Raw genomic sequence first — 24357 nt, forward strand, 5'->3', positions numbered from 1 at the left:
CTCTAGCCTTGGTCAATGCTCTCGTCGTTATTCGTCCCGTACGCAATCGTCGCGCTATGCACATGCATGTAAAAATACATCGCGAACAGCGACCTCACGCGGCCACTATATTTATGCCAATCAGTTGGAGACGATGTCGAGCCTTGGTTCAATCGTCGGCCAAAGCTTATGTTTTTCTTTACTTTGCGCTAGATTTCCAGCGCACGACCTCGTATGCGAATACAGATAATGTAGGCGGGGCTAATATGTGGAGTGTCCAATCACACCTTGATAAATCCGGACGTCATCAAATTATTTGCAGCTCTTCGCCTTTTGCGGACGTGACAGGAACCACAGTTTTTGTGCATTGGTGCCGTGTGCAGAGACACGCAATGCGTTCGTGTATGGATTATGTACGGTGCCACGTTTCACTATGCAAGTTTCCATGCAACGATCGACCAATAAGAAAACGACATTTAAGGTCAGCTAAGGCTATTAACTTAATGAGCACCATCCCCAAAACCTCACATGGACGATTGAACCAAGGCTCGACATCGTCTCCAACTGATTTGCATAAAAATAGTGGCCGCGTGAGGTCGCTGTTCGCGCTGTATTTTTACATGCATGTGCATAGCGCGTGGGGATAAAGCCGACGATTGACCGCGTACGGGACGAATAACGACGGGAGCATTGACCAAGGCTATGGAATCTCAGAACACATACATGTACATAGGTCTTTTCCTCAAACATGAACTCTGGTTGGTCCACATTTTTGTAGACTACTGACAAAATAAACTTAATATATTTATCAATAAGCAGCGATCACCTTTTGGCATGGGGGTCATTCTAAAACAATTGAGGTCCCTATTCCGTCCCTATTCCTAGGGCCAGATAAGTATTCCGTAGGCCCTAGGCACCAGAGTTCTGTACGCCCTACTCTCTAAATTCCAAAGAGTGAAAATTCACTCCATTCGAGTGATTCACTCCCCCAGTCGGAAACTAGGGACTAGACATTTTAGAGTGAAATTTCTTCAATCGTTAAGATCGAGTTTCACTCGAGCTTCGAATGAAGAGGTTCATTTTGCAGACTATGTCAATCGAAAATGAGAGTGATTTTATGTCTAGTCCCTAATTACACTCTTTGGAATTTAGAGAGTACTCCGCCCTAAGCACCAGCACAAATTTCATGTTGATGCTAAGCAGTACTTTAGCAAGCCAGGCCACACTGTGGTATTTTCATAGGTCCCCTAAATTTTTGTAGGCCCTCGGCAATGTGCCTGCTGGATTATCCAGGTAAAATCTGGATGCCCTTGAATGGCAAATTACAAAAGTTTCAGGGGTAACAATGTGACACTTTGTACCCTAACGTTAGAATGACCCATCTCAAAGTAGTAACAACCTCCCATGCATGATGCAACAATAAATGTGGAAAATGAAACAAAAGTGTGCAGATTGTACGTACACTAAACAAAGCTAAAAATATACAATGTCTTCTAGTTTTAAAAGCATGCAATACTGTCAATAACCAAAAGAATGTGGCACAGAGATGTTCATTATAAGATGGAATTTTGCGTCAGGATGATATAAATCAAATTAGGTTTTGCCCTTCACCGACGTTTAAACACTGTATACTCAGTGTGTTACCTCCCGAGTGAAAGTTGGAAAAAATCACTCGGGTGGGACTCGAACCCACGACCTCCTGCTTTCTAGTGCAGAACCTAAAACCTAAGGGCAAAACCTAATTTGATTTATATCACCCCGACGCAAAATTCAATCTTATAATAGTTTATGCGGTACCCGCTGCTATGTACATCAGATTCGAACCAGCCAACCGATCCCGTTAGCTCGGTGGTCGAGAGATGTTCATGTTTACCATTTTGTGGACCAGCAATGAATGCTGATTGACTTAATTTATCTGGTGTTGTAGGTGAAGCATTTGTGATGGACCACAAGTACATCATGAGCCCCGTCACAAGTAAATCCACATTTCAATCCCTAGCGGTGCGATGTTTCAGCGAGTCGCACGAGGCAGGCGCCTTTAACACACGCCAACAGGCTGCAATGGATCTCTTGGGAATTTTCCATTTCTGCTCGAGAAATTCCGAGCAGATTTGTGTGTGCATTTGTATGCGTGCATGACGTAAGCATGTACTTGTGATGGACAAGTGTAGTCTTGCTCCAAGTCTGGATTTTTACATTTTTTGTTCCTGAATGCAGCTAGCCTCAATCCTTGGCAAGAGCAGTCACGCGGCCACAGAGGGAGAAGTAATATCAACTAGGTGAATCAAATCCAGTCTGGGGGAGTTTGGCGCTGGGACCCAAGAAATTTCAACTATACCTCACGCGCACATTCAGCTTAACCCTAACAACCCTGAGCCCATCAAGCTCCAACAGCGGGTTTTGCTTGATTTTGGCAGGGTTGGTACCGAACACTGGCCAGCTGGTGTTGGACTTTGATTGACTGGGTACCAAAGGCCCAGGGAGACCCTGTTGAATTTTGTGAGGTTCGGGCAGAAGAGCATGAGATTTGTGAACACGTTGGAGTTTGAGGGAGTTCACTGGCATTTCTTCAAGGGTATGCTCATCCACGGTCCTCAGCACAGTTTGTGGTCAAATGTGCATGTACATATTGCTTTATTTTGTTAGGTTTGGTAACATCCCTATCCAATCACTCGACAATGCATAGGCCCATCCATACCAAGTCAATCAAACTCCAACAGTTGGAGTTTGGCAGGTTTAGTACTGTTCCCCGTACAATGCCTGTTGGAGTTTGGCAGTTTTGGTACCACTACTTACAGACCTGTATGCAGCTGTTGAAATTTGTTAGGTTTGGTATACTTTCTAGTGCAAGAACCTAGGGGGTTAGGGTTAAGTGCGGTGTGCTTTGTCAGGGATTGTCTGCATTAGGGTCATAAAACCAAAGCCAGTCTGCAAACAAGGCTAGGACTTGTGATCTACCACACATACCTTGAATGCAAAGAGTTTACTTCCAAAACGTAATAAATCCATTTTGAAAAAAAAGTGAAATATTTGCACGTTTATCAAAGTGTAACCCTAACCTGACCAACTCCATCAGAATCCAACATCCAATTCGGAGGGATTTTGGCAGATAAGCCATGTGTACCAAGTCCATCAAAATCCAAATGGTGGATTTCCATGGATTTGATCCTGAAGCATTTTGTGAAGCAGAGTAAGTGATGGATTTTGACAGACATGGTCTTCAACTTAGTTAACTCTTTCAGTGCCAAACTCGTAAACGTACGAGGTAATGTTCCTGATTAAAATCGTCAAACCTCGTACATGTACGAGGTAGAGTAGACATGTTATCAAACGGGGGCGCTCTTGCTCTTTCCAATGGTACCATTTTCATGCATGTACGACCTGTATTTATTTTTTATATTCGAGTTCTTGCGAGAGGGCGCGGCACTAAAACTCGTATTTTCTGCAAAAAGTGCGGAATTCCCCTGTGTGCAGGACAGTGTTTCAGGGTGTATCACTATGTATGTGACTACTATTGCCTTTCCAATATACCAAGGATATACCAGAGAGCAACAACAACAAATTTAGTGAGTAAAACTTATTTACTTTTTTTTTTTTACAAAATTTTGAACAATTAACAAAAACTCTTGAAGTTGGGCACTTTAGGGTTAAACTTTTCAAATTTCGCGGGCACTGAAAGAGTTAAACTAAGCAGGGAGCTAGGGTTAAAGAAGAACAGCAATATACCAGCTGTTTCTAAACTTAATTTTTAGGTTTATTGCCTTCTTAAATTGTGTTTAACTATACAGGGTGAGTAAAAAAAACCTGAAACCCAAACGTTGGGACTATTGTTTTAATGAAGTTCTGCATGTAACACTTTCAAAATTTAGGATATGAAAGCCCTGTTCATAAGCTTTCTTTTAGTACAAGAATCATTCAAATCACTTATGTACTTTTCAAGTTACGGAATTTTAAACACAACCACTGTTTTAAGGTTCTGTCCACGGATCACAAAAAAAAGAGGTGAGCGTTCTTTCAGCAAAACGAAAACAAAGCACATCCCTACTGTGATTTCTTTTCGTTTTGCTGAAAGAACACTGAATTTTTGTGATCTGTGAACAGAACATTAAAACAGTGGCTGTGTTTAAAATTCCGTAACTTAAAAAGTACATGAGTGATTTGAATGATTCTTGTACTAAATGAAAGCTTATGAATTGGGCTTTCATATCCTAAATTTTGTAAGTGCTACATGCAGAACTTCCCTAAAACAATGGTCCCAACATTTGGGTTTCCGTTTTTGTTTGACTCACTCTGTAAAACACTGTGTCTAAGATTCTCTGTACATCACGTGTACACAGGTTTCTCCCCAGTCTGCTTGTGGGCCAGATAGTGGAACGCGATGCTGGACAGAGCGCTGATCAGGAAGATGACGTCAAACCAACGATGGTAGAAGTTGAACTGCAGATCCCCGAGGACCTCCGTGATGATCATGCGATACTGGGGCGGCATGTTCATGCGCATGAGGAGCACCGACGACACAAAATACATGCCCTGAGGTAACAAGATGGAAATCATTCAGAACTATTACCAAATCAGCATTTATCCAAGAAAATAAAACGGCCGCCTGATTAAAACATTGGCATAAATGTGCGGCGTTCTGGCAAAATTAGACAGAAATGGGCACAGGCCATATTTGAGAGAAATGCGAAAAAATGGTAGCAATTTTTTTTTGATATTCAGAATTGTTAATATTTGCAATTTTTGATATGTCACTGCACGTATTTTAAAGATACAGTATTAAAAATTGTGGAATTAAAGTTTTTAAGGATAACCAATTGGCATCTTTCAGTTTCACAAATACAAAATTGGAAACTTCAAAGACCTTTTCCCAGTGTTTTACTTTTTGACATGTTGCTAAATCCGAAGCCAAAACTTGTCAACGGAATGTCCCATTGAAGTGCAACAAACAGTATTGCATGGAGAATTTTATTCTTTTTCCTAATACCTGCGAACCCTCATTTCAACCTCTGCCCAGTTACGTTTCATTTTGCTAGAAGACTCACAAGTGTGAAGAATATTTGTTCACCCATTTTCATTCGAATGCAGTAAAAAAAAAAGACACTCTGCTATGGATTCTGTTGAAACCTACCCTAAGTGATCTGTGCTTATTCAGGGAATTTTCTTGCCATAACTTAGGCCCCCCAAAAAAAGTCTCCGGTTTCTGGTAGGCGCACGTGTCGCCGTAGCCATGCGCGTCGGCAAAATGAAAAAGTTTTTTCCAATGAAAGATGATGTCTCAAAACCGCCAAACTCACTGGATTGACTGGAATCCTGCTGCTGCACAGTTTTAACGTGTTTTTAGATTGGGTTATGGTCGACAATAAGCTTTATGTGGCCTCTCTGGACTCCCATATATTTGCACTAAGTTTAGTTGGGAACCATTTGCAGTCATCAGCCAACTTTTGAGGCAAAAAAATCAGGTAAAAAAAAAAAAAAAGCCGCGTTGCCGCACCACTTTTTGGGCAAGCTCCATACCAGAAACCGGAGACTTTTTTTTTTTGGCCTTACGGTGTACTTACCATTGTTTGGGCAAGCAGAAGAACGATGACATTGGAAGACTTGCTGCTGGACATGGTGTAAAAAAACTGCAAGATGCAAAGAAATCAAGTTGACATGTAGAGTGTGGAAACCCATACCTGCCATATAACTCTATGCTTCATGATTATTACTCGCACATTTAACAGGCATGCAACTTGTAAGGAGCAAAACACGAGGAAACTCCAATCTTGACAAGACTTTGTAGAGTGTTTTTCAATTGTGAATGGCATAAGTGTGAAGTTAAAACAAAACGAGGAAATCAGCTGATTCAAGGAGAAGCTGCATGCCTGATTTAAAATTTCAATAAAATTGCAAAGAAATCAAGCACAGCAGCTACAAAAGCAAGTTTCTTTTTAATGAACTTAAAATATTGCATTTTAAATCAAACTGACAATGGATATTCTCCTTTACATATTAAGTTATAAACATATGAATTTTACCCTTGAATATATGAATAATAACCCTAAAATTTAACCTAACCTTTGTGAGTTTTATCAGCAGACCTCGGATCGACGTGACAATGATGATACCAACCAGAATAAATGACACGTGTTGTGACCAGAATGTAACCTGGGAAGGAAAGATTAAAAACTCAGTCATACACAAATTAACAGAAATTAAAAATATGTCAAATGTCTAAAAGGTTCTTGGTTACACGGTACAGATTTTTGTAAATTCACTAAATGTAGTCTTTATTCACATGCAATATACAAACAGAAAGCTTAGTGGATTTCCTTACAGCTAGACTATACTTCAGGGCCCAATTTTAGGTCTCTAAAATCCCCTATGCCCCCCCCAACAAAAAACCCAAAATTTGCCCCTCAGACTTTTGTTTTTAAAAAAGTACATGTAAATCAACTAAAAGGGGAATGTAGACACACAGTTTTCAAGTTGATGCTAATTCCCTTCACCCTATGGACTTTTGAAATAATTATAAATGAAGAGACAAGAAAATGGGGAAAGAGCGCCCCCTAGTGTCAAACAAGGTCCAACCCCCCCCCCCCCCTCGAACTTGCAGCAACTGGCTATGGGCCCCCGAGAACTTTTTAGGCACAATTTGTTAGTGTGCATCTGCCCTTGGTGTCCCCCCATAAAATGATGCTGCCCCCCCCCCCCCATTAAAAAAATCCTGGCTACGCCACTGTACCCCCCCCCCCCCCCATCTTTAATTAACCAATAAGAATTGGGGCCCCATTGAAAAAAAAATTCCCAATTTGCACCACGCCCCCCAACTTAAATCTTGACTATTTGGTTTTATGAATTCCACAAGGAATAAATAAAATGTAAAAAACATATAATGCAATTGTTAATGTTCATGTGGAAGAGCACTTATCTGAAATGAAATGGATTTACTCAAGTCAGTTTTTTCAAAATCTCTCCAAGCCAAAACCAGAGACAAAACTGAGGGAAGGAATCTCCCCCCCCCCCCCCCCCGGCCTCTACTCATAAAAATACAAATGTTCGACCATCCAAAAGTAAATGCAATGACTCACATCAAACTCAATGCCCAACCAATGGACAGCGATCTCCACGCCTTTCGTCACCGGATCCGTCTTGCCGACTCGATCAAAGATGATATTGATGGTGCAGATGACAATCTTCCAGAGGCAGTACATGGAGAAGACGTAGCCCATGATGTTGAAGTATTTCCCCTTGAGAGTTTTGGAGTACTCGATTCTTTCCTAGAGGCAACAAAGGCAATGTAGAAAAGTGTACTGTCACTCTAACTTTCTTGGCTTGTTTGCTAAGAAACTCCAAAAAACTTCAGAAATCCTCAACTACATGTACATGTATCCAAAATAAGATCTGTAACTTTGCATGGCAGAAGTGTTAAAGGGAATATACATCATTTGCTTTTGCTGCTATATTCAGAAATGGATGGAATTGGGGGGTTGGAAATATATAGCAAATATAGTTACACTGACTTTTTTGAAGTTTTGGGTTCGAAAATGCTATAAAAACCAAGAAAAACAGTCATGTTCCTGTAGTCTGGTTCCCTGACTCCATATAAGAAGAAACAGAGCAGTTTACATACATTGGGGAATTGTAAGGTCAGGGAACCAGTCTAGTTAACTTGTACCCGTTCATAGGTGTGTAATCCATTGCAAACAAGTGCGATGGTCAATTGGGGCCAGTATTTGAAAAAAGCCAGTTTTTTTCCAACACTGGTCGGCCGACCAGCGTTGGAAATTGATACAAAAATACCACTTTTCTTGAAAATGACAGTATACATGTACCAGGTGCCATGATTTTACAGGATGCTTTACACTGTCATTCACTAACAGTCCAGCAAGGTATTTCAAAATGATTTGGTAGTTTTATTTTTTGATGTTTGCAAATTTTGTATTTTCCCTTTAACTAGTAAGATTTTACGGTAACACCATTTGGAAGAATCTCTTTTCAGAAGATGTGTGGTTTTGAACTGGTTGCTTAAACGTCTTCGGGGGAAATAAAATGCAATATGAAGACCATCAGAGCATGCTGATTGGAACGTCAAGTTTCACACCGACCGTTTTTTTTCTTCAGAACCATACATTTTCTCAAAAGAGATTCTTTCACATGGTGTTACTGCCAAACACTCACTTGTTTACATGTATTCACAAACCAGTGGACAGATTCTTTGTTCTGCTAAATTCAAGGGATATCAAGCCCTGTGTAAAGTAATCATTGCAGTCCTTCTGATTTGAAAATCACAGGCGTGTGGGAAAAATGCACACCTGGATTTCTCTAGGTGTGTGTTTTTTCTAGGTGTGTGGTTTTCTAGGTGTGTGATCTGTGGTCCAGGGAAATGCAGGCGTGCAATTATTCACACTTCTCGGGAAGCTTTTAGGTGTGTGATGGTGTGGGGGTGTGATCCCACGCCTCAAATCAGAAGGACTGCATTGCTGCTCCCAACAACCTCACGGTAGACAGTTGGAAAATCTGAGAGGGTTCAAGTTCAAGAGGGTGGGATTATCCCTTCCTTAGAGAAACAAAGATGCAATACAAAGGAATCCAGCCCTATGTTTACATTTTCAAAAGAGAGGGGTGGATGTTGGACCCCCCCCCCCCCCTTCTCATCTCAAAAATGGCAAAAAATGGCGTGCTGGTAGGGACTTTCATGCTGAGTAAATATGAAAACTTGTAGCTCAATCGAACAATGAGTTTTGTAATAATGATTATGAGGGTTTTTTTTACAATGGGTAACAATTAAGGGTAAACACAAGATTTCTCCATCAAATTAGGTTTTGCCCTTCACCGACGTTTAAACACTGTATACTCAGTGTGTTACCTCCCGAATGAAAGTTGGAAAAAAATCACTCGGGTGGGACTCAAACCCACGACCTCCTGCTTTCTAGTGCAGACGTCTTACCACTTAACCACCGAGCTAACGGGATCTGTTGGCTGGTTCGAATCAGTATCCCTGATGAAAATGTGATTTTTTTTGGACATTTTTTTGTGACATCCATAAGACTGCTAATTCATAATAGATTAAACTCCCAGGGAGATGTTTCAAAAGAAATGTTCAGCCAGGTTAAGTGCCCACATTGGCTCGAAACAAAAATAGCAAATAGCGCCCTCAGTCATCATGCGTCGGACGAGTACCTTTGTGCTGTTGAGGTCAACCAACTCCAGGAACAGCTGTCTGCTGAGTTCTTCATATCCCGCGACCTCTTGCTGGAGTTGACCCAGATCTGACAAGAAAACTCAAGTTAAGGAATCCACAAGATAACTCCGTGCTGGCTTTGAAAACGACTACATAGAATTTCTGGCAAAAACTTTGAACAATTACTTGCGGTAACTCTTTACAAAATTTTGGCGATTCACAATGCAGTGCGCCACCAAGAGTTTGCCACGGAGAGTTCAGTTTTACCAGTGCATTGTGGGAAATGGTTGACAAACTGGCAGCGTGGGACATTTGAAATTGTTAGTTTTTTTTTTGGTCTGTAGTTTCGTAAGCGTATGATTCGAGTATCTGTTTACCCTTTTGTTTTCTTTTTATCAATATGGTGTTTTTTGTAAGGCGGCAGAACGCTATGCCCAAATCTATAACAAATTAGCTCAAGCTGTCTACCGACACTCATTCAAATTGTTCATGCTGTGTCGACCGTAAACTTAAAAAATAGACTCTCCATGGCAAACTCGTGGTGGCGCACAGAATTGTGAATCGCTCGAATTAATTCCAATGCGAATTCATGCAGCTGAAGGCGTTCCTAAGTAAACTGCTCAACACCTGTCACTGGTGACCAGACTTATGGTTTGCTTTCGACCAACCTCGTGATGGAATTGACTATGACAGAGTTCAAGAGTTCAGGATTTTACTCAAGCTGGAAAGGATACTGGCCCCTCCAGACGATGTGGCTACACTCTTCAGCATTCCCCAGATTCCTGACGCCTGCTTACGATTGGAGGATGCTTGCTGCAGCTGGTCCCTCTCAATTAGTAGTATCCTGTACAGTGACAAATATATATACACTGAAAACAGGTGTGCATAACACAAACAAATTAGTGTAGTCTGGGGAGACCACTGGTCTCTCTATCTGACGTGGATGGGCAGTAAGGTTGCAGTGACTGATGAAGCCATGCATCTGCCATAGTAGTTCACCCAAAAGCTACACGTGTCACACCGCGTGGCATGAGACAGTGTTGTAGTCCAGGCCCTGCAAGACCAACTCAAGACCATCACAAGACAACTCAAGACCATCACAAGACCAACACAGGACCACAACAAGACCATCACAAGACCATCACAAGACCAACACAAGACCATCACAAGACCACCACAAGACCATCACAAGACCAACACAAGACCAACTCAAGACCAACACAAGACCATCACAAGACCATCACAAGACCACCACAAGACCACCACAAGACCATCACAAGACCAACACAAGACCATCACAAGACCATCACAAGACCATCACAAGACCATCACAAGACCAACACAAGACCATCACAAGACCATCACAAGACCATCACAAGACCAACTCAAGACCATCACAAGACCAACTCAAGACCATCACAAGACCATCACAAGACCATCACAAGACCATCACAAGACCATCACAAGACCATCACAAGACCATCACAAGACCATCACAAGACCATCACAAGACCATCACAAGACCATCACAAGACCTCCAGTCTCAAGTCAAGTCACAAGCTATTCAAATGAACTGTTACAAAGGCATTCCTTTGTCATTGTTCATGCCCTGGTACTTGTGGCTGGTCTTGTGAATTGTCCTGTGATGGTCTGCACTACAACACTGGCATGGGAATAACAGTGTGTACGCTATGCAGTGCACAGCACGATGCTACATGTAGGTGAAATAAAATGGCTGCTCAGCAGCGTGTTGGCAATGATCACAGCCTATCCACATCAATAATGGAGTCCAGTTAATAATGCTAAGTATAATGCTACATAAATAAATAATGCTAGTTCTTGAAATAGAGTGATGAGCTAAGGAGTAAGTCTTTGAGTCATGAGGGTATGAATAAAAAGGTGTCTAGTGTACTGTAGGCCCATGTGTGTAATTTAATGAGCAAAGAATTTGTTTTATGCACATGCGTGGGATAATAGATTTTGCACATTTCCTTTCAACGACTGCTACATCAAGCAGTGAAAACAAGCACAATACAGCCACCAAATTGACAATTTGGATGCATCTTGCTTATGATGTGTTTAGTGACATCGGTCTTAGGACGCATCTTAGCTAAGATCCATCTTAGAGTGGGGACTCCTCGTAAGCCCTAAGATGAGTCGTAAGATAAGACTGGTTTGGTGAAATTGACTCCTATATTGTGAATTGCTTGAATTGGTGCACTTGTCATTTCGTTACCTCTTTTTCTTGGTCAGTATCATATCCATGACTTGCAACAGCTTCCTATCGTGGGCCTGAATGTCTGCATCACTCACATCCCTGTCAAACAATTTAAAAAAAAATTATATTTTTTGAGAAGTGTTTTTGTAATGGCCAATTAATGGTCAATGTCATCATGTGCACCCTGATCTCGGTCGATCATCTGCAAGGGCAGACATAGGGCGGGGCTGTTAGTACAAGCCAGTGTTGGAGCAAAGGCTTTGACCCTCAAGGCCAAGGCCAAGGCCAAGGCTTTGACCCTCAAGGCCAAGGCCAAGGCCAAGGCTTCGACCCTCAAGCCTCGAGGCCAAGGCCAAGGCTTAACCCTCAAGGCCAAGGCCAAGGCCAAGGCCCTGTTTTATGAAATGACCACTGATATAGAACTAATTATAGTCACGAGTGACACATCATCACGCAAGGGCGGATCCAGAACACAATTGGGGGGGGGGGGGGGGCAAAGAAATGTTGGTCCCCCCCCCCAAAAAAAGTGGGTCAAAAGATTACGGCTTGGGCTTCGGGGCCCGCTTAAGGGCCCCGAAAAAAAATTTGGATTCGAGATGCTCTGTGGTGCGATTTGAGGCAATTTCTGACCATTTTAACCGATGTTTATTTAGGAAAAGATGGTGGTGTACTCATTGCCTGCCTTTATTACGACGTCACATAAAAAAAAAATGGTTTCGTGTTTTTTTTGGGGGGGGGGCGTGGCCCCTTTTGACCCCCCTGGATCCGGCCTTATCATCACGAATTGCTCGTTACGAAGAACAACATTTCTTAATTGCAATCAACATGCTCGCATAGGCCTACACCGTTTTATGACTGCACTGTATCTATTAACGTATAAGTTCAGGTCTTCAATATGGTTTAACTAAACAAAATAATGATTTACTTCTATATTGACACACAATTCTCCCAAGTGTAACAAAAGGGGGATCCAAGAAACTGATTTGGGAAATTTTTATTTGCTGGCCCAACATGGTCAGAAATATCAGCATTATCTAAAACAGATACATGCAAATCTTTAGCACTTATCAGGGAGACATATACAACCAATCAAATCTATTCCATAGTTATATGCAATTAAAGTGATCATCTCATTAGCCCCACAAGTGTACGGAATATTGTTGCAGCAAATCTACTACAATGGTAACAACATGTGATGCTATAAAAGTGGAAGTGTGCCTAACACACAAATCTATATGGTGCTTCCCTCCTCCATCGTACATGTAATACGATTAAAATGGTAACAGCAAAATTTCGAACAGATTTATCTGGAAAATGCAAAACTCTATGGGCCTTGAAGAGCCTTGACTCAAAATTGCAAGGCCCTGAACCCTCAAGGCCAAGGCCAAGGCCAAGGCTTTTGCCCTCAAGCCTCGAGGCCAAGGCCAAGGCCCTAAAATCCAGCCTTAAGGCAGCCTTAAGGCCAAGGCCCAGCATCAAGGCACTACATCACTGGTACAAGCGGGCAATATAACGGTTGCTGAGCCAAGATATAATAATAATACCGGTAATTACCCTGGATTGGACATTTGGGAGACATCCCTATAGACTTGTGCACACAATTTTTCAAACTTCAATGTGCCCTAACCCAATATTCCCTTGTCCTTTTCCCACGAATTTCTGAATGTTTACTAATTAGACCACGAGCAACAAATATAACCTGATTGCTACAGCAAAATTGTGCCTCTAAAGGGGGGCTGTGACATTAGGGAGACATGAAAATGTCTCCCATCGAGCGTAGAAATTAAGATAACGTGTCTCCTTAATAGTACCATTACACGTATATGTGTTTCATTTTTTGAAGTTACACATTTTAGTTTCTTGACTATTGACTTTGTTAATTTCATCATTCCCCTCCCCCCTCCCCCCGGCACAAACTTACGCCAGTGGAGTCACTTACCGAACAAAATACGCCATGTAGGTGTATGGACAGTTAACGGCACCAAACCCGGACAGAACGGCGATGATTGTGACCCCAATGACCCCAATACGACTCATAACCTGCTCCATGGAGAATATACCTGCAAACAAATAAAAATCATTATAAAAATACAGCATCCTTATCGATTGGATCCATCAAATGATTGTTCCAGTTGTTAAATATAGCCATATACATGTACTGCCACCAATGCTCAGTATGCTGTACATATATAAAATGCCACAGAGATACGCGATGTGTGCGAGAAATGCATGCAGGTGAAGAACAAGTGTCTGGTTTTGCGTTTGGTCACGCCTAGGTAAAAGTGTCCTTGGTTATTTGTTTGATGTTACAAAACATGTTTCTGGTTTATGATCATGATAATGCACCCCTGATATATTGAAGAAAATTTAAAAAAACAAGTAAAAAACAAATCTCACCATGTTTGCGACTGAGTATGGGGAAAGGGTCCCCCAACTTCCAGAAGAAGTAGACGAAGACAAGCCACGCCCCCAGAGTGAGTGGGAAGGTCAAATGACGATTCTGAACTGCAGAGGAGAAAAGAATCCACGTGTGTGTTAGGGGAAAATATGGACAACAAGAGCTATCTCAAATTCAGGGAAATCAGGTTGGTGCACGGGTGCTTTCCTTTTTTGGCCCGGGTTCGAATCACACCAAACTGACCTTTAGGTCCTACCCCCGGAAATGTCATTATGGGTTTTTTTCACATGCTTAACACATGCACGCAACTGTGAATTTAGAAAATATGAGGAAATTCCAAACCACGCAAGACTTTGTACAGTGTTTTTAAATCTGTAATGGCATTCATGAGAAGTAATCCGGACCACGTTCTCGTTCAGCTGATTGGAGCTACGCGATATCGCGCACTGAACCGACAAATTATAGCAACCGTGCGAGCTTGTTTGTCGTGTCGACGCTTGCGCGCGCCCATTCAACTGAATGCCCCTCCAGCCAGTGGTCTCCCCCAACTCTCTCTTTGCAACCATTGAGGGGGTACTTGTGCACGGAATCCATAACTAAAGGCTTGCACGGCTTGTGTATTTCTAATCATTAACCAAAGGAGGCCCAAGGTGTATTTTGGATACCAATTGACGATGTTGGACATTATTATCCAACTCCTGCACAAGTCTATTAGGGTCATGAAAACTTAGCCCTCCTGCTGTCTGAACAGTCACAGACAGTTAAAAAAATAAATCCTGCTCCCTTGCCATGCCTAGGCTAGTCACCAACAGTCAGATCATATTTCCTGTAACCAATGTGACTAGTCAAATTCCATCGACAAAAGCAGGTGACTGGTAAGTACAGCTGGCGTATCTCCTTCAGTCAAAGCATCAAGTTTCATAACCAGTCACATGCAGTCAGTTCTGCTGTAAACAGAGAGCTCTTAACCTTGAAAAGCAGTCAACTGATTGATTTGACTACTGGCATGACTGGAATGGCTTTGCTGTAGTTGCCAGCCAGTGAGGGAAAGTTGAGATTAGGGTTAAGGTTGGGGGCATGGTTGTTCTTGCTAGAGGAAGTGCAACTCCTTACCGATGCGTATGTTGGTGAAGATGAACCAGGCGACATAGAAGGGAAGAATGACAATCAGTATGAAGAGGATGGCGTACAGGTCAAACTTCCAATGGAATAAACGTGAGCTGAAACACAACAAAAATAACATAATTGTCTACATTTCTACAGATCACATTACCGGTTGTGGCAGTACCGGTAGGTATCTAAAATAATTGAAAGAACACAAAATGTTTGCGAGGAATACTTCAGCCACAATCTTGAAGAATATTCCCAACTGGATACATCTTCAAAGTGTGGATTGCTATTAATCCTCCTGCTATATAAACAGCCACAGACAGTCAAAATTCACTTCCACTTCCCCTGCTATACTTTTAATAAAGGCCAGTCACCAGCAGTCAGGTCATATGTCAAGCAAGCGCTGTGACTAGTCAAACTGGCTCAACAGACAAAGCAGGCAAATTGTAGTCACAGCTGTTTTACCACTCACCGGGAGTCCACGCATACATGTAGCTGTTCCAAGCTACTTAAACAGTCCCAGCCAGTCAATCCTGATTTTATGTAAGCTGGGAATTCTTAACTGTTGAAAACAGTCACTTGTTTGATTTTGAAAGGACTTTTTGGCACAGAATGTATGTTTACTTTATAGGACGGTTAACATGTTCCATTAATTGAAAGATGCCATTTAGACCGATCTGATCGGCAGAAGCTAGAGAGAATAATGCTTGATATTTAGCACTACAAAACAATACAATAAAACTTTACAATACAATACAATAAAACTTTATTATCCCATTGCGGGAAATTCCATGGCCTTTTTACACGTTATTTGGTTTAAAACACATTCATAAAAAGCACGAATGTAAAAACTACACTAATACAAAAATACAAACATTAAACATTAAAAAAAAAAAAAAAAAATTAAGTGATGTTTAACCTACTTCGTGTTGAGCACACCCAGGATCTCAAAGATGATAAGCTCAAATAACGTGCAGGACAGGGCGAAGGTTGCAGAGAAGACCAGCTGTACAATCACATGGCGAACCTGAAAATAATTCATAACATATGAAGAAAGCTATCAACAGTGTTCAACCTTAACGTTTTTGTTCACTAGCCAGCTGGGCTACTGAAACAGACTCTTAACTTGCCCGCAGACATTTTTACAAGTCCGCATATTTTTTTTCTTTTATTGAGTGTCTCATAAACAACAATGTGCCTGAAAGTTGACCCCTGGTCGCACGCTTCAGGGCCCATCGAAAAGAAAAATTAACGTGTAAAAGTCAGAGTTTTTGATACATTGATTTCTTAAGAAAATCACCCTCGGAATTGTATGGAAATTAAAAAATCGCATGAGTTGAAAGAGAAATATCCTGATAAGGAATGGTTTGACTAGAACGCCGCTGTTTTTACTAGCATTTGGCTAGCGGGCTACCGCTAATTTCAAACCCTGTGTCAAGTGCATTCCACTTCATTTTGTAAATCAAGTAGTAAAACTCCAGAAATACATGTCGGCTTCATGTATTGATGTGATGAGAACTTCATTCCCCACTTTAATTTTCAATGAGCATGTGTGTAAGGTCCATGCATATGACGTCATCAGAGGCTATAGAGAGATGCACAATTGACCTCACTGAGGTCAAATCTGCATATAAGGAAAACGGCCGTGCATACCCCCTATTGTCAGGGTTTGGTCACCTTTTTCATGCCCCAGGGTTCGGATTTCGATCACTCAAAAACATAGTTACTATCGACCACTGGCGCATGGAAAGGCAATCACTAGTGCGCCCCAAGTAGTAGGGGAGGTGGGGGAACCGGAGCAAAATGGAAAAAATCTGCGGCAAGCCTGAGCACGCCGCTCTCGATTCTAAAAATAGTTGGGGAAAAATATAGGGGAATCCCCCGATCTCAAAAAAAAAAAAAAAAAAAAATCTGACGCCGGGTGTGGGGGAGAAAAAAAAAAAAAAAAAAAAAAAAAAAAAAAATCTGACGCCGGGTGTGGGGGAGAAAAAAAAAAAAAAAATCTGACGCCGGGTGTGGGGGAGAAAAAAAAAAAAAAAAATCTGACGCCGGGTGTGGGGGAGAAAAAAAAAAAAAAAAAAAAAAAATCTGACGCCGGGTGTGGGGGAAAAAAAAAAAAAAAAAAAAAAAAAAAAAATCTGACGTTGGGAGAGAGAGAGAGCAAAAAAAAAAAAAAAAAAATCTGACGCCGGGTGTGGGGGAGAAAAAAAAAAAAAAAAAAAAAAAATCTGACGCCGGGTGTGGGGGAGGAAAAAAAAAAAAAAAAAAAAAAAATCTGACGCCGGGTGTGAGAGAAAAAAAAAAAAAAAAAAAAAAAAAATCTGACGTTGGGAGAGAGAGAGAGAGTCACCACCACGTGACCTTGAAACGTGTTGAGGCACGATAAAAATTTGGCGTAAACAACGCGACCTTGAAAAATGTGTGAGTCACCACCACGTGACCTTGGGAATTTTTACTACAGTCAAGCTCTCATGGTTTATGAAATAATTGATCGCCCTCCAAAAAAAATGAGAAAAAAAATATTATATTTCTTATAATAAAATGGAGAGTAATATGTTCAGACCGACCGTCAAAGGATATTCTAAATGGAACAAAGCTACGCTGCGTGATTACGTGCAGCGGTATAATATACCGCACAATGAAAATGTTTCTCTTACTCGTAAAGTCTACATCGAGGGGATAAAAAATTATGAAAGTCAATTTAAAAACTTGAGGAAAAAGAAACTTTATGAGCTCAAACAGATTGTAGACGAACAAAATCTAGAATACGTACCGACGGGTTATAAAGGACGAGTTTTGAAAAAAGATTTACTCTCGGCGATTAAAACATACAGACAACCCGAATACTTTACAGAGTCAGCTTTTAGAGAAACGAGAAGGTTTAGAAATTACTACAGAAACTGGGAATTAAATCCCAGACTTTATAACCACGATTTAATCAAGTTTTTTGATTCACACAAGGAACAAATAGTCAATAAAATCAAGTCTGAATTGAGAGAGCTCAGAGGTTTAAAAGTAGAGCTTGTATTAAAAATAAGGTATCGAAAAATCAAACCGGATGGTACAATCGAAACGATCGAAGCTATTCATTATAGCAAACCGAAAGCCGTTTTAAATCAAAGTCAAATAAAACAGGTTTTAAAAGAGGAGATCGAAGAGCTATTCAAAAAGGATGAAAGGTATACGAATCAAGGATCGGGTTGGGCAGTCGATACAATACTCGCGTTATACATCAACATCAACAGATATAATCCAGCGAGAGGTAGTTCTTACATAAACCTACCCGAACATCTTAAAATTAAACAGGCGATGATCAACGTACAAAACAAAGACAACGAGTGTTTGAGATGGTGTTTGAGATCTGCCTTGGGGTTATACACAGACAAAGTAAAAAATCAAATAAGAAATAATCCTAAATATAAAATCAACGAAAGCAGACCGTCGATTTACACCAAAGACGACGGACTCAGTTTTAAAGGCGTTGACTTTCCGACACCGGTCGATCAGATACCCAAGATAGAAAGACAAAATAATTTATCGATAAACGTATACGGTTATGAGGGTGAGATATATCCATTATACGTGTCTAAAAACTATGGGTCACGAGAGATTGATCTGCTTTTGATTTCTAAAGGTGACAAGCATCACTATTGTTGGATAAAATATTTTACGAGGTTGATGTACGACGTTACGAAACATAAATGTAAGAAATATTTTTGTCGAAGATGTCTATGTCATTTTACCAATCAAAACAAATTAGACAGACATATCGCCGATTGTAAGGGTATAGATGCGCATCCATCAAAGATTGTATTTCCTATGGGTAAACCAAAATACATAGACGGGCAACCAGGCGAAAGAGACGTACCGATATTAGAATTTAAAAACTATAGGCACAAACAAAAAGCACCATTTGTCATTTATGCTGACTTTGAATCCATACTACAAACAACAACACCCACACAGACACTAACATCTAAACCTACTCACTCAGACAAAGAGACAAACACAAAAAAGATTAACGTTCACAAAGCTAGCGGTTATTCGCTAGTTGTAGTTCGATGCGACGCTAAAAATGTGTATCAAGAGACTTATAGAGGCAAAGACGCTTCAACTAGATTTATAACGACGTTGTTACAATTACAAAGCGATATTAATTGCATATTTGAAAAACCCCAAACCATGAAATTTAACGAGCGAGCTAAAGACCATCATGATAAAACAAACGCGTGTTGGATTTGTGAAAAACCAATTTATCCCAATTACTCGAGCAACTGTCAGTGCCAGAAGCCCAGAGAACCCAAGACGATAAAACAAAAGAAAGAATATCAGTACAAAAATAGTAAGGGATTTATCGAGTCTAAATGTCTCGACTGCAAAAAGAGCATTAATAAATTTAGAAAGGTGAGAGATCACTGTCACGTCACTGGTAAATATAGGGGTGCCGCACACGCTTATTGTAACCTCAAACTACAAATTAAACCCGGTTGTACACCGATACCGGTCTTTTTTCACAATTTACAAAATTACGACGCGCATTTAATCATGCAGGGAATGACAGAATACGATAGTCAAACAGAAATACAAGTGATCGCTAAAAATTCAGAAAAGTATATTTCGTTCTCGATAGGAAATCTACGATTTTTAGACTCGTTTAGTTTTATGGCATCGTCGTTGGATAAATTAGTGAAAGCTTGCCCAAAAGAGTCGTTTCAGCTACTCAAAAAGCATTTTAAACATCCTGACTTGCTATTACAAAAAGGAATTTATCCCTACGAATATATGAACTCGTTTGATAAGTTTCAAGAGACCAGCCTACCACCCATCGGCAAGTTTTACAGCAGACTAAAAGACGAACATATATCGCAACAAGACTACGACAGAGCTCAACGCGTGTGGAACGAGTTTAATATACAAAATCTAGGAGAATATCACGACTTGTACGTGACGACCGATACGTTATTACTTGCAGGCGTATTTGAAAACTTTAGAAGAACGTGCATTACAAACTACGGGTTAGATCCAGCCAATTATTTTACCGCACCCGGATTGTCGTGGGATGCTCTATTAAAACACTCGGAAGTTAAACTCGAACTATTGCAAGACGTAGACAAACATTTATTTTTTGAAAAAGCAAAACGAGGAGGCATATCGAGCGTGGGTGGAATGAGACATCACAAAGCCAATAATCAATATCTCGATGACTACGATTCAAACAAACCCTCGAGTTATATCGCTTATCTGGATGCTAACAATCTGTACGGTTGGGCTATGAGTCAATATCTACCGTACAGCGATTTTAAATGGACACCCTCGAAACCGTTTACCGAAGAAAGAATATTAACGCTTAAGAAAACGTCCAACACCGGCTACTTTTTCGAAGTAGACCTCGATTACCCGCACGATCTACACGCAAAGCACAACGATTATCCCCTAGCACCCGAAAATATGGTCGTACCCCAAGATTGGATGTCTGATTATCAAAATGAGTTATTGGATACCGAACCTAGTAGCGACGTACAAAAATTAACGTGTACGCTTAATCCAAAACAAAAATACGTGTTGCACTACGTTACGTTGCAGTCATACCTCAATCTAGGTTTGAAATTAAAAAAGGTGCATCGCGTGTTAAAATTTAAACAAGCGCCTTGGATGAAATCTTACATCGACAAAAACACGCAACTCCGAACCAAAGCGTCCTCTGATTTTGAGAAAGACTTTTTTAAACTGATGAATAACAGCGTGTTTGGTAAGACGATGGAAAACGTTAGAAATCGAATAGACGGTTACCTACTGAGAGACAATAATGAGAGCGATCAAGAAAAATACAAAAAAATAATTCAAAGACCGAGCTATAAAACAACAACGCCGTTTCCAGAATGTGACCTGTCGTTTGTCGAAACATATAAAACGACAACCGTGTTAAACAAACCCATTTACTGCGGAGTGAGCATCTTAGATCTCTCAAAGACGCTGATGTACGATTTTTATTACAACCGATTGAAAGACAAGTACGGAGATCAAATCAGGTTGATGTATACGGATACGGACAGTCTGTTGATTGTCGTTTACACGGATGACATATACAAAGACATGCAATCTCACGGGCAACACTACGACTTTTCGAATTACAATCTGGATCACGAGTTATACGATCCAACCAATAAGAAAGTGATTGGTAAATTTAAAGACGAATTTGGAGGTAAGGTCATTCAAGAAGCAGTTTGCATAAGACCTAAGATGTATTCGATTTTAGCGGATGACAACAACATCACTCTTAAAAAAGCCAAGGGGGTCACAAAATCGGTCACTGACAAAAAATTAAAACACCGGCACTACTACGACTGCATCTTTAAAAATAAATCTAAAACAGAAACGATGACTCACATTAGATCTGAAAAACACATCCTTTATACAATATCTCAAAATAAACTATCTTTGAGTCCGTTGGATACCAAGAGGTACATTTTACCGGATGGAATACACACGCTCGCTTATGGTCACCGCAATCTAGATATTAATTAGGCGGTAATTGCGTGTCCTCGGGTACGACTTGAAGCTCTTGTCTCACAAAACTCCTTTTTGGGCCGTTTTGAAGGTAATAAAGAGTAGGACCCGTCGTGACTTTTTTACCGTTAATCATTTTAAATTGACTCGTTCGTTTTTCCACGTTATAAATGTCTACGCTCCAAATGGGATCCGTGGCTCTTCTCGAGGTTCCACCCTCTTGCTCGCCCGGGTAATATAAATATCTAACCATGGCGTCTTGCGGTAATTGTTGCTCTTTTGTTTTAACGGGGTTAGCCGGCGATTGCCGGACCTGTTCTAGTTTAACCGCCTCTGACGGTGCTTTAGCTATTAGTCTCGTTGTTTCATCGTTTATAGCTTTGATCACGCTGGGTAATCGCTCGACCCATTGCGTGTTTCTACTCTCGGGATTTAACATTTCTTGAGCGTACTGATGACCAAACAGTCTCTCGGCTAGCGTTCGGTTAAATCTTTCTACGATACCCTGCGATCGGTGGTTTCCTGGTTCACCAACGATAATCTCGACGTTTTTTGAAGCCATCCATTTTTTAAATGCACCTTTAAATTCGGTACCGGCATCTACTCTCAACGTTTTTGGGTAACTCAAAGGCGATCTCGCGTAAATCTTGACGATAGCATCCTGGGTAGAATCCGCCGTTTTAGAAACCAAAGGTTCTGCTTCGTGGTATCGACTCGCAACGTCGACAACCGTCAAAGCGTATTTATAAGTCTTGCGTTTTACTTTATCCCAGGGTAGGTATAGCACATCCATTTGGTGAAAGTCGTTTGGTGTTTCAAACTCTCGCGAAGTACTCGTAGGCCTGGGTACATACGCGGGACCCGGTAGATAAATTTGCCAGATCGCTTGTTTTTTAAGCCAATCTCTGATTACCTTTTTATCGAATTTGGTTTTATCGTGTAAATGGTCGACGGCGCTTTCACCTCTCCAATAACCGCTCGGGCTATAATACAGTTTTTGAAGTTTATCCATCATTTACTATAATAATAATTTTAAAAGGCTTTATACATTAAATAGATGGCGTCAGCTGTTGCTATGATGGTTGGAGGTGCGATCATAAACGCCTTAGCTTTTACGGGTTCAAACTTTTTATTTTCAAGTCTAAGGGATGATGGCAGCAAAGAGCGTAAGAGACACGATTTAGCGACAGAACAACTCTCGGCCGCCAAATATCAGTGGCAACGAGAACGAACAAAACGACTCGATTTTCTCAACGAACGTATCAGAAAACAAAATGCCTCTAAAGAAACATTTTCCAACGTAGACCAAGCGTTGCGTTACTACAACGAAATGACCGGAGAAAACGTCGAGTTACCCCGCGAACCCAAACTCGAAGATTTTTACGAGCCTAGCGACCAACAAATAGAAAAAGAACTGGCGTTTATCGCGGGAGGAACGCTATTGGTGGGCTTCTTGGCTTACAGATATCTTTAAATTTAAAACTCGTATAAATAAAATGAATGCGTATGGAAAAAAGCTCAATCCCAGCAGGCTATTAAAAATACCCAGATCTATCAAGGGTGAGAGAAAAGAGGTGGTCATTACCCACAATCCTAGTAGTATATCGGCGGGGCAAACGCTGAGAGTTAAGTTTCCTCAATTGGGCGTAGACGACGTGATCGTACCCGGCACTTGTAAATTAGCTTTTAGTTTAGAACTCGACGGTGGAAGCGACGACAATAGAACCATTTTTGGTAATTTGGCCAGAAATTTAGTCAGCGAAATCAGCGTCAGACTTCAAGGTCACGAAATTATAAGTTATCGTCACGCCGACGTGTATCACAACTTTAAAGACAATTGGATCAACAGCTCGGCAACTCGAAACATGGCGTACTCGGGCATAGAAAAAGAAAACGTGTCTAAACTAAGAATTGGGGCTGGAGATGCTAACGCGGGCGCCAACAGCGGTAAAGATCAGGCTATCGCGGATGCCTATGGTAACAGATATTGTATTCCCCTAGACATTGACATACTGACTTCGCATCACCCTTTTTACCCCAGCGGTTTAAAACAACCTCTGACGTACGAGATAAAGTTTAACGATCACGAAAAAGTAGTCAACAGTTCAGATACGGCGGCGATGTATTCTATCTCAGACTTGTCTCTCGAATACGAAGTGGTGACCAACAGAGACCTAGCTATCACCATCAGGAATAAACACAAGGGGTTAATGCAATATCTGTTTGATAAAATCCACTCGCTAGAAGTTAGATCCGTCAACAAATCGGACACGCTTTGGAACGTCAGCGTCAATCAACCCATCAGGAGTCTCAAGGGTATTTTGTTTTTGTTTAAAGATCCCGCGGTCAAAAATCCGCAGCGATTTTACAATCCAAAACTAACCAAAACATCGGTGACCGTAGAAGGTAAACCCAATCAACTCTACAGTCAAGGCATGTTTCAATATCAACACTGGAATGAAATAAGCAAGTTCTTTGGAGACAGCGATACCGAAAGCGGGCGCGGAGTAGCTAAAGACTTAAATTTGACGGGTTTTGACCTCGGAGACTACCTAAAAGACAAGTACGGTCTGTGGCTCGATTTTAGAAGTAACGACGACAACTCCGCTCACGGATCCGGTAGGAAACTCGGAGACGGAGGAGGCATCAACATTCAATTTAACAGAGAAGCCGAAAGTCAAGGTGACCTCACGATGTACGTATTTTTGGTCATGGATGCTCAATTGAACTTGGAAGACGGGAATTTTAAATCTCTGTTAAGTTAAAATGACACAACCGCATTGCGCTTTAATCGTCGGCAAAACAAATTCGGGTAAAACCAAATGGATTTTGGATCTGTTAGAGTCAGACTATAAAAATACATTTGAAGCGATAGTCATCATTTGCCCTACCATATTTAAAAACAAAACGTACATCGAAAGAAAGTGGATTCAAGCAGATCCCGAGGTATACCTCTGCGATCCGGATTTGTACAAGATGACG

General features: G+C 41.0%; 1 protein-coding gene across 1 annotated transcript in view; it reads right to left on the bottom strand.

The window, feature by feature from the left end:
* Nucleotides 1-4200: 4200 nt before the first annotated feature.
* LOC119736047 (Golgi pH regulator-like) overlaps nucleotides 4201-24357 on the bottom strand; it is a 29279-nt gene continuing 9122 nt past the window's right edge. Inside the window, exons 3-13 of the mRNA XM_038210047.1 lie at nucleotides 15792-15895; nucleotides 14872-14978; nucleotides 13758-13865; nucleotides 13300-13420; nucleotides 11379-11459; nucleotides 9877-9986; nucleotides 9142-9230; nucleotides 7050-7238; nucleotides 6037-6126; nucleotides 5538-5603; nucleotides 4201-4509 (exon numbers count right to left, since the gene is read on the bottom strand). Of these exons, the coding sequence (XP_038065975.1) occupies nucleotides 4303-4509; nucleotides 5538-5603; nucleotides 6037-6126; nucleotides 7050-7238; nucleotides 9142-9230; nucleotides 9877-9986; nucleotides 11379-11459; nucleotides 13300-13420; nucleotides 13758-13865; nucleotides 14872-14978; nucleotides 15792-15895 (1272 nt within the window). The 3' untranslated portion in view covers nucleotides 4201-4302. The remainder of the gene's footprint in view (nucleotides 4510-5537; nucleotides 5604-6036; nucleotides 6127-7049; nucleotides 7239-9141; nucleotides 9231-9876; nucleotides 9987-11378; nucleotides 11460-13299; nucleotides 13421-13757; nucleotides 13866-14871; nucleotides 14979-15791; nucleotides 15896-24357) is intronic.

The sequence above is a fragment of the Patiria miniata genome, unplaced genomic scaffold (genome assembly GCF_015706575.1).
Source record: "Patiria miniata isolate m_02_andy unplaced genomic scaffold, ASM1570657v1 HiC_scaffold_29, whole genome shotgun sequence".
NCBI classification, from domain to species: Eukaryota; Metazoa; Echinodermata; class Asteroidea; order Valvatida; family Asterinidae; genus Patiria; species Patiria miniata.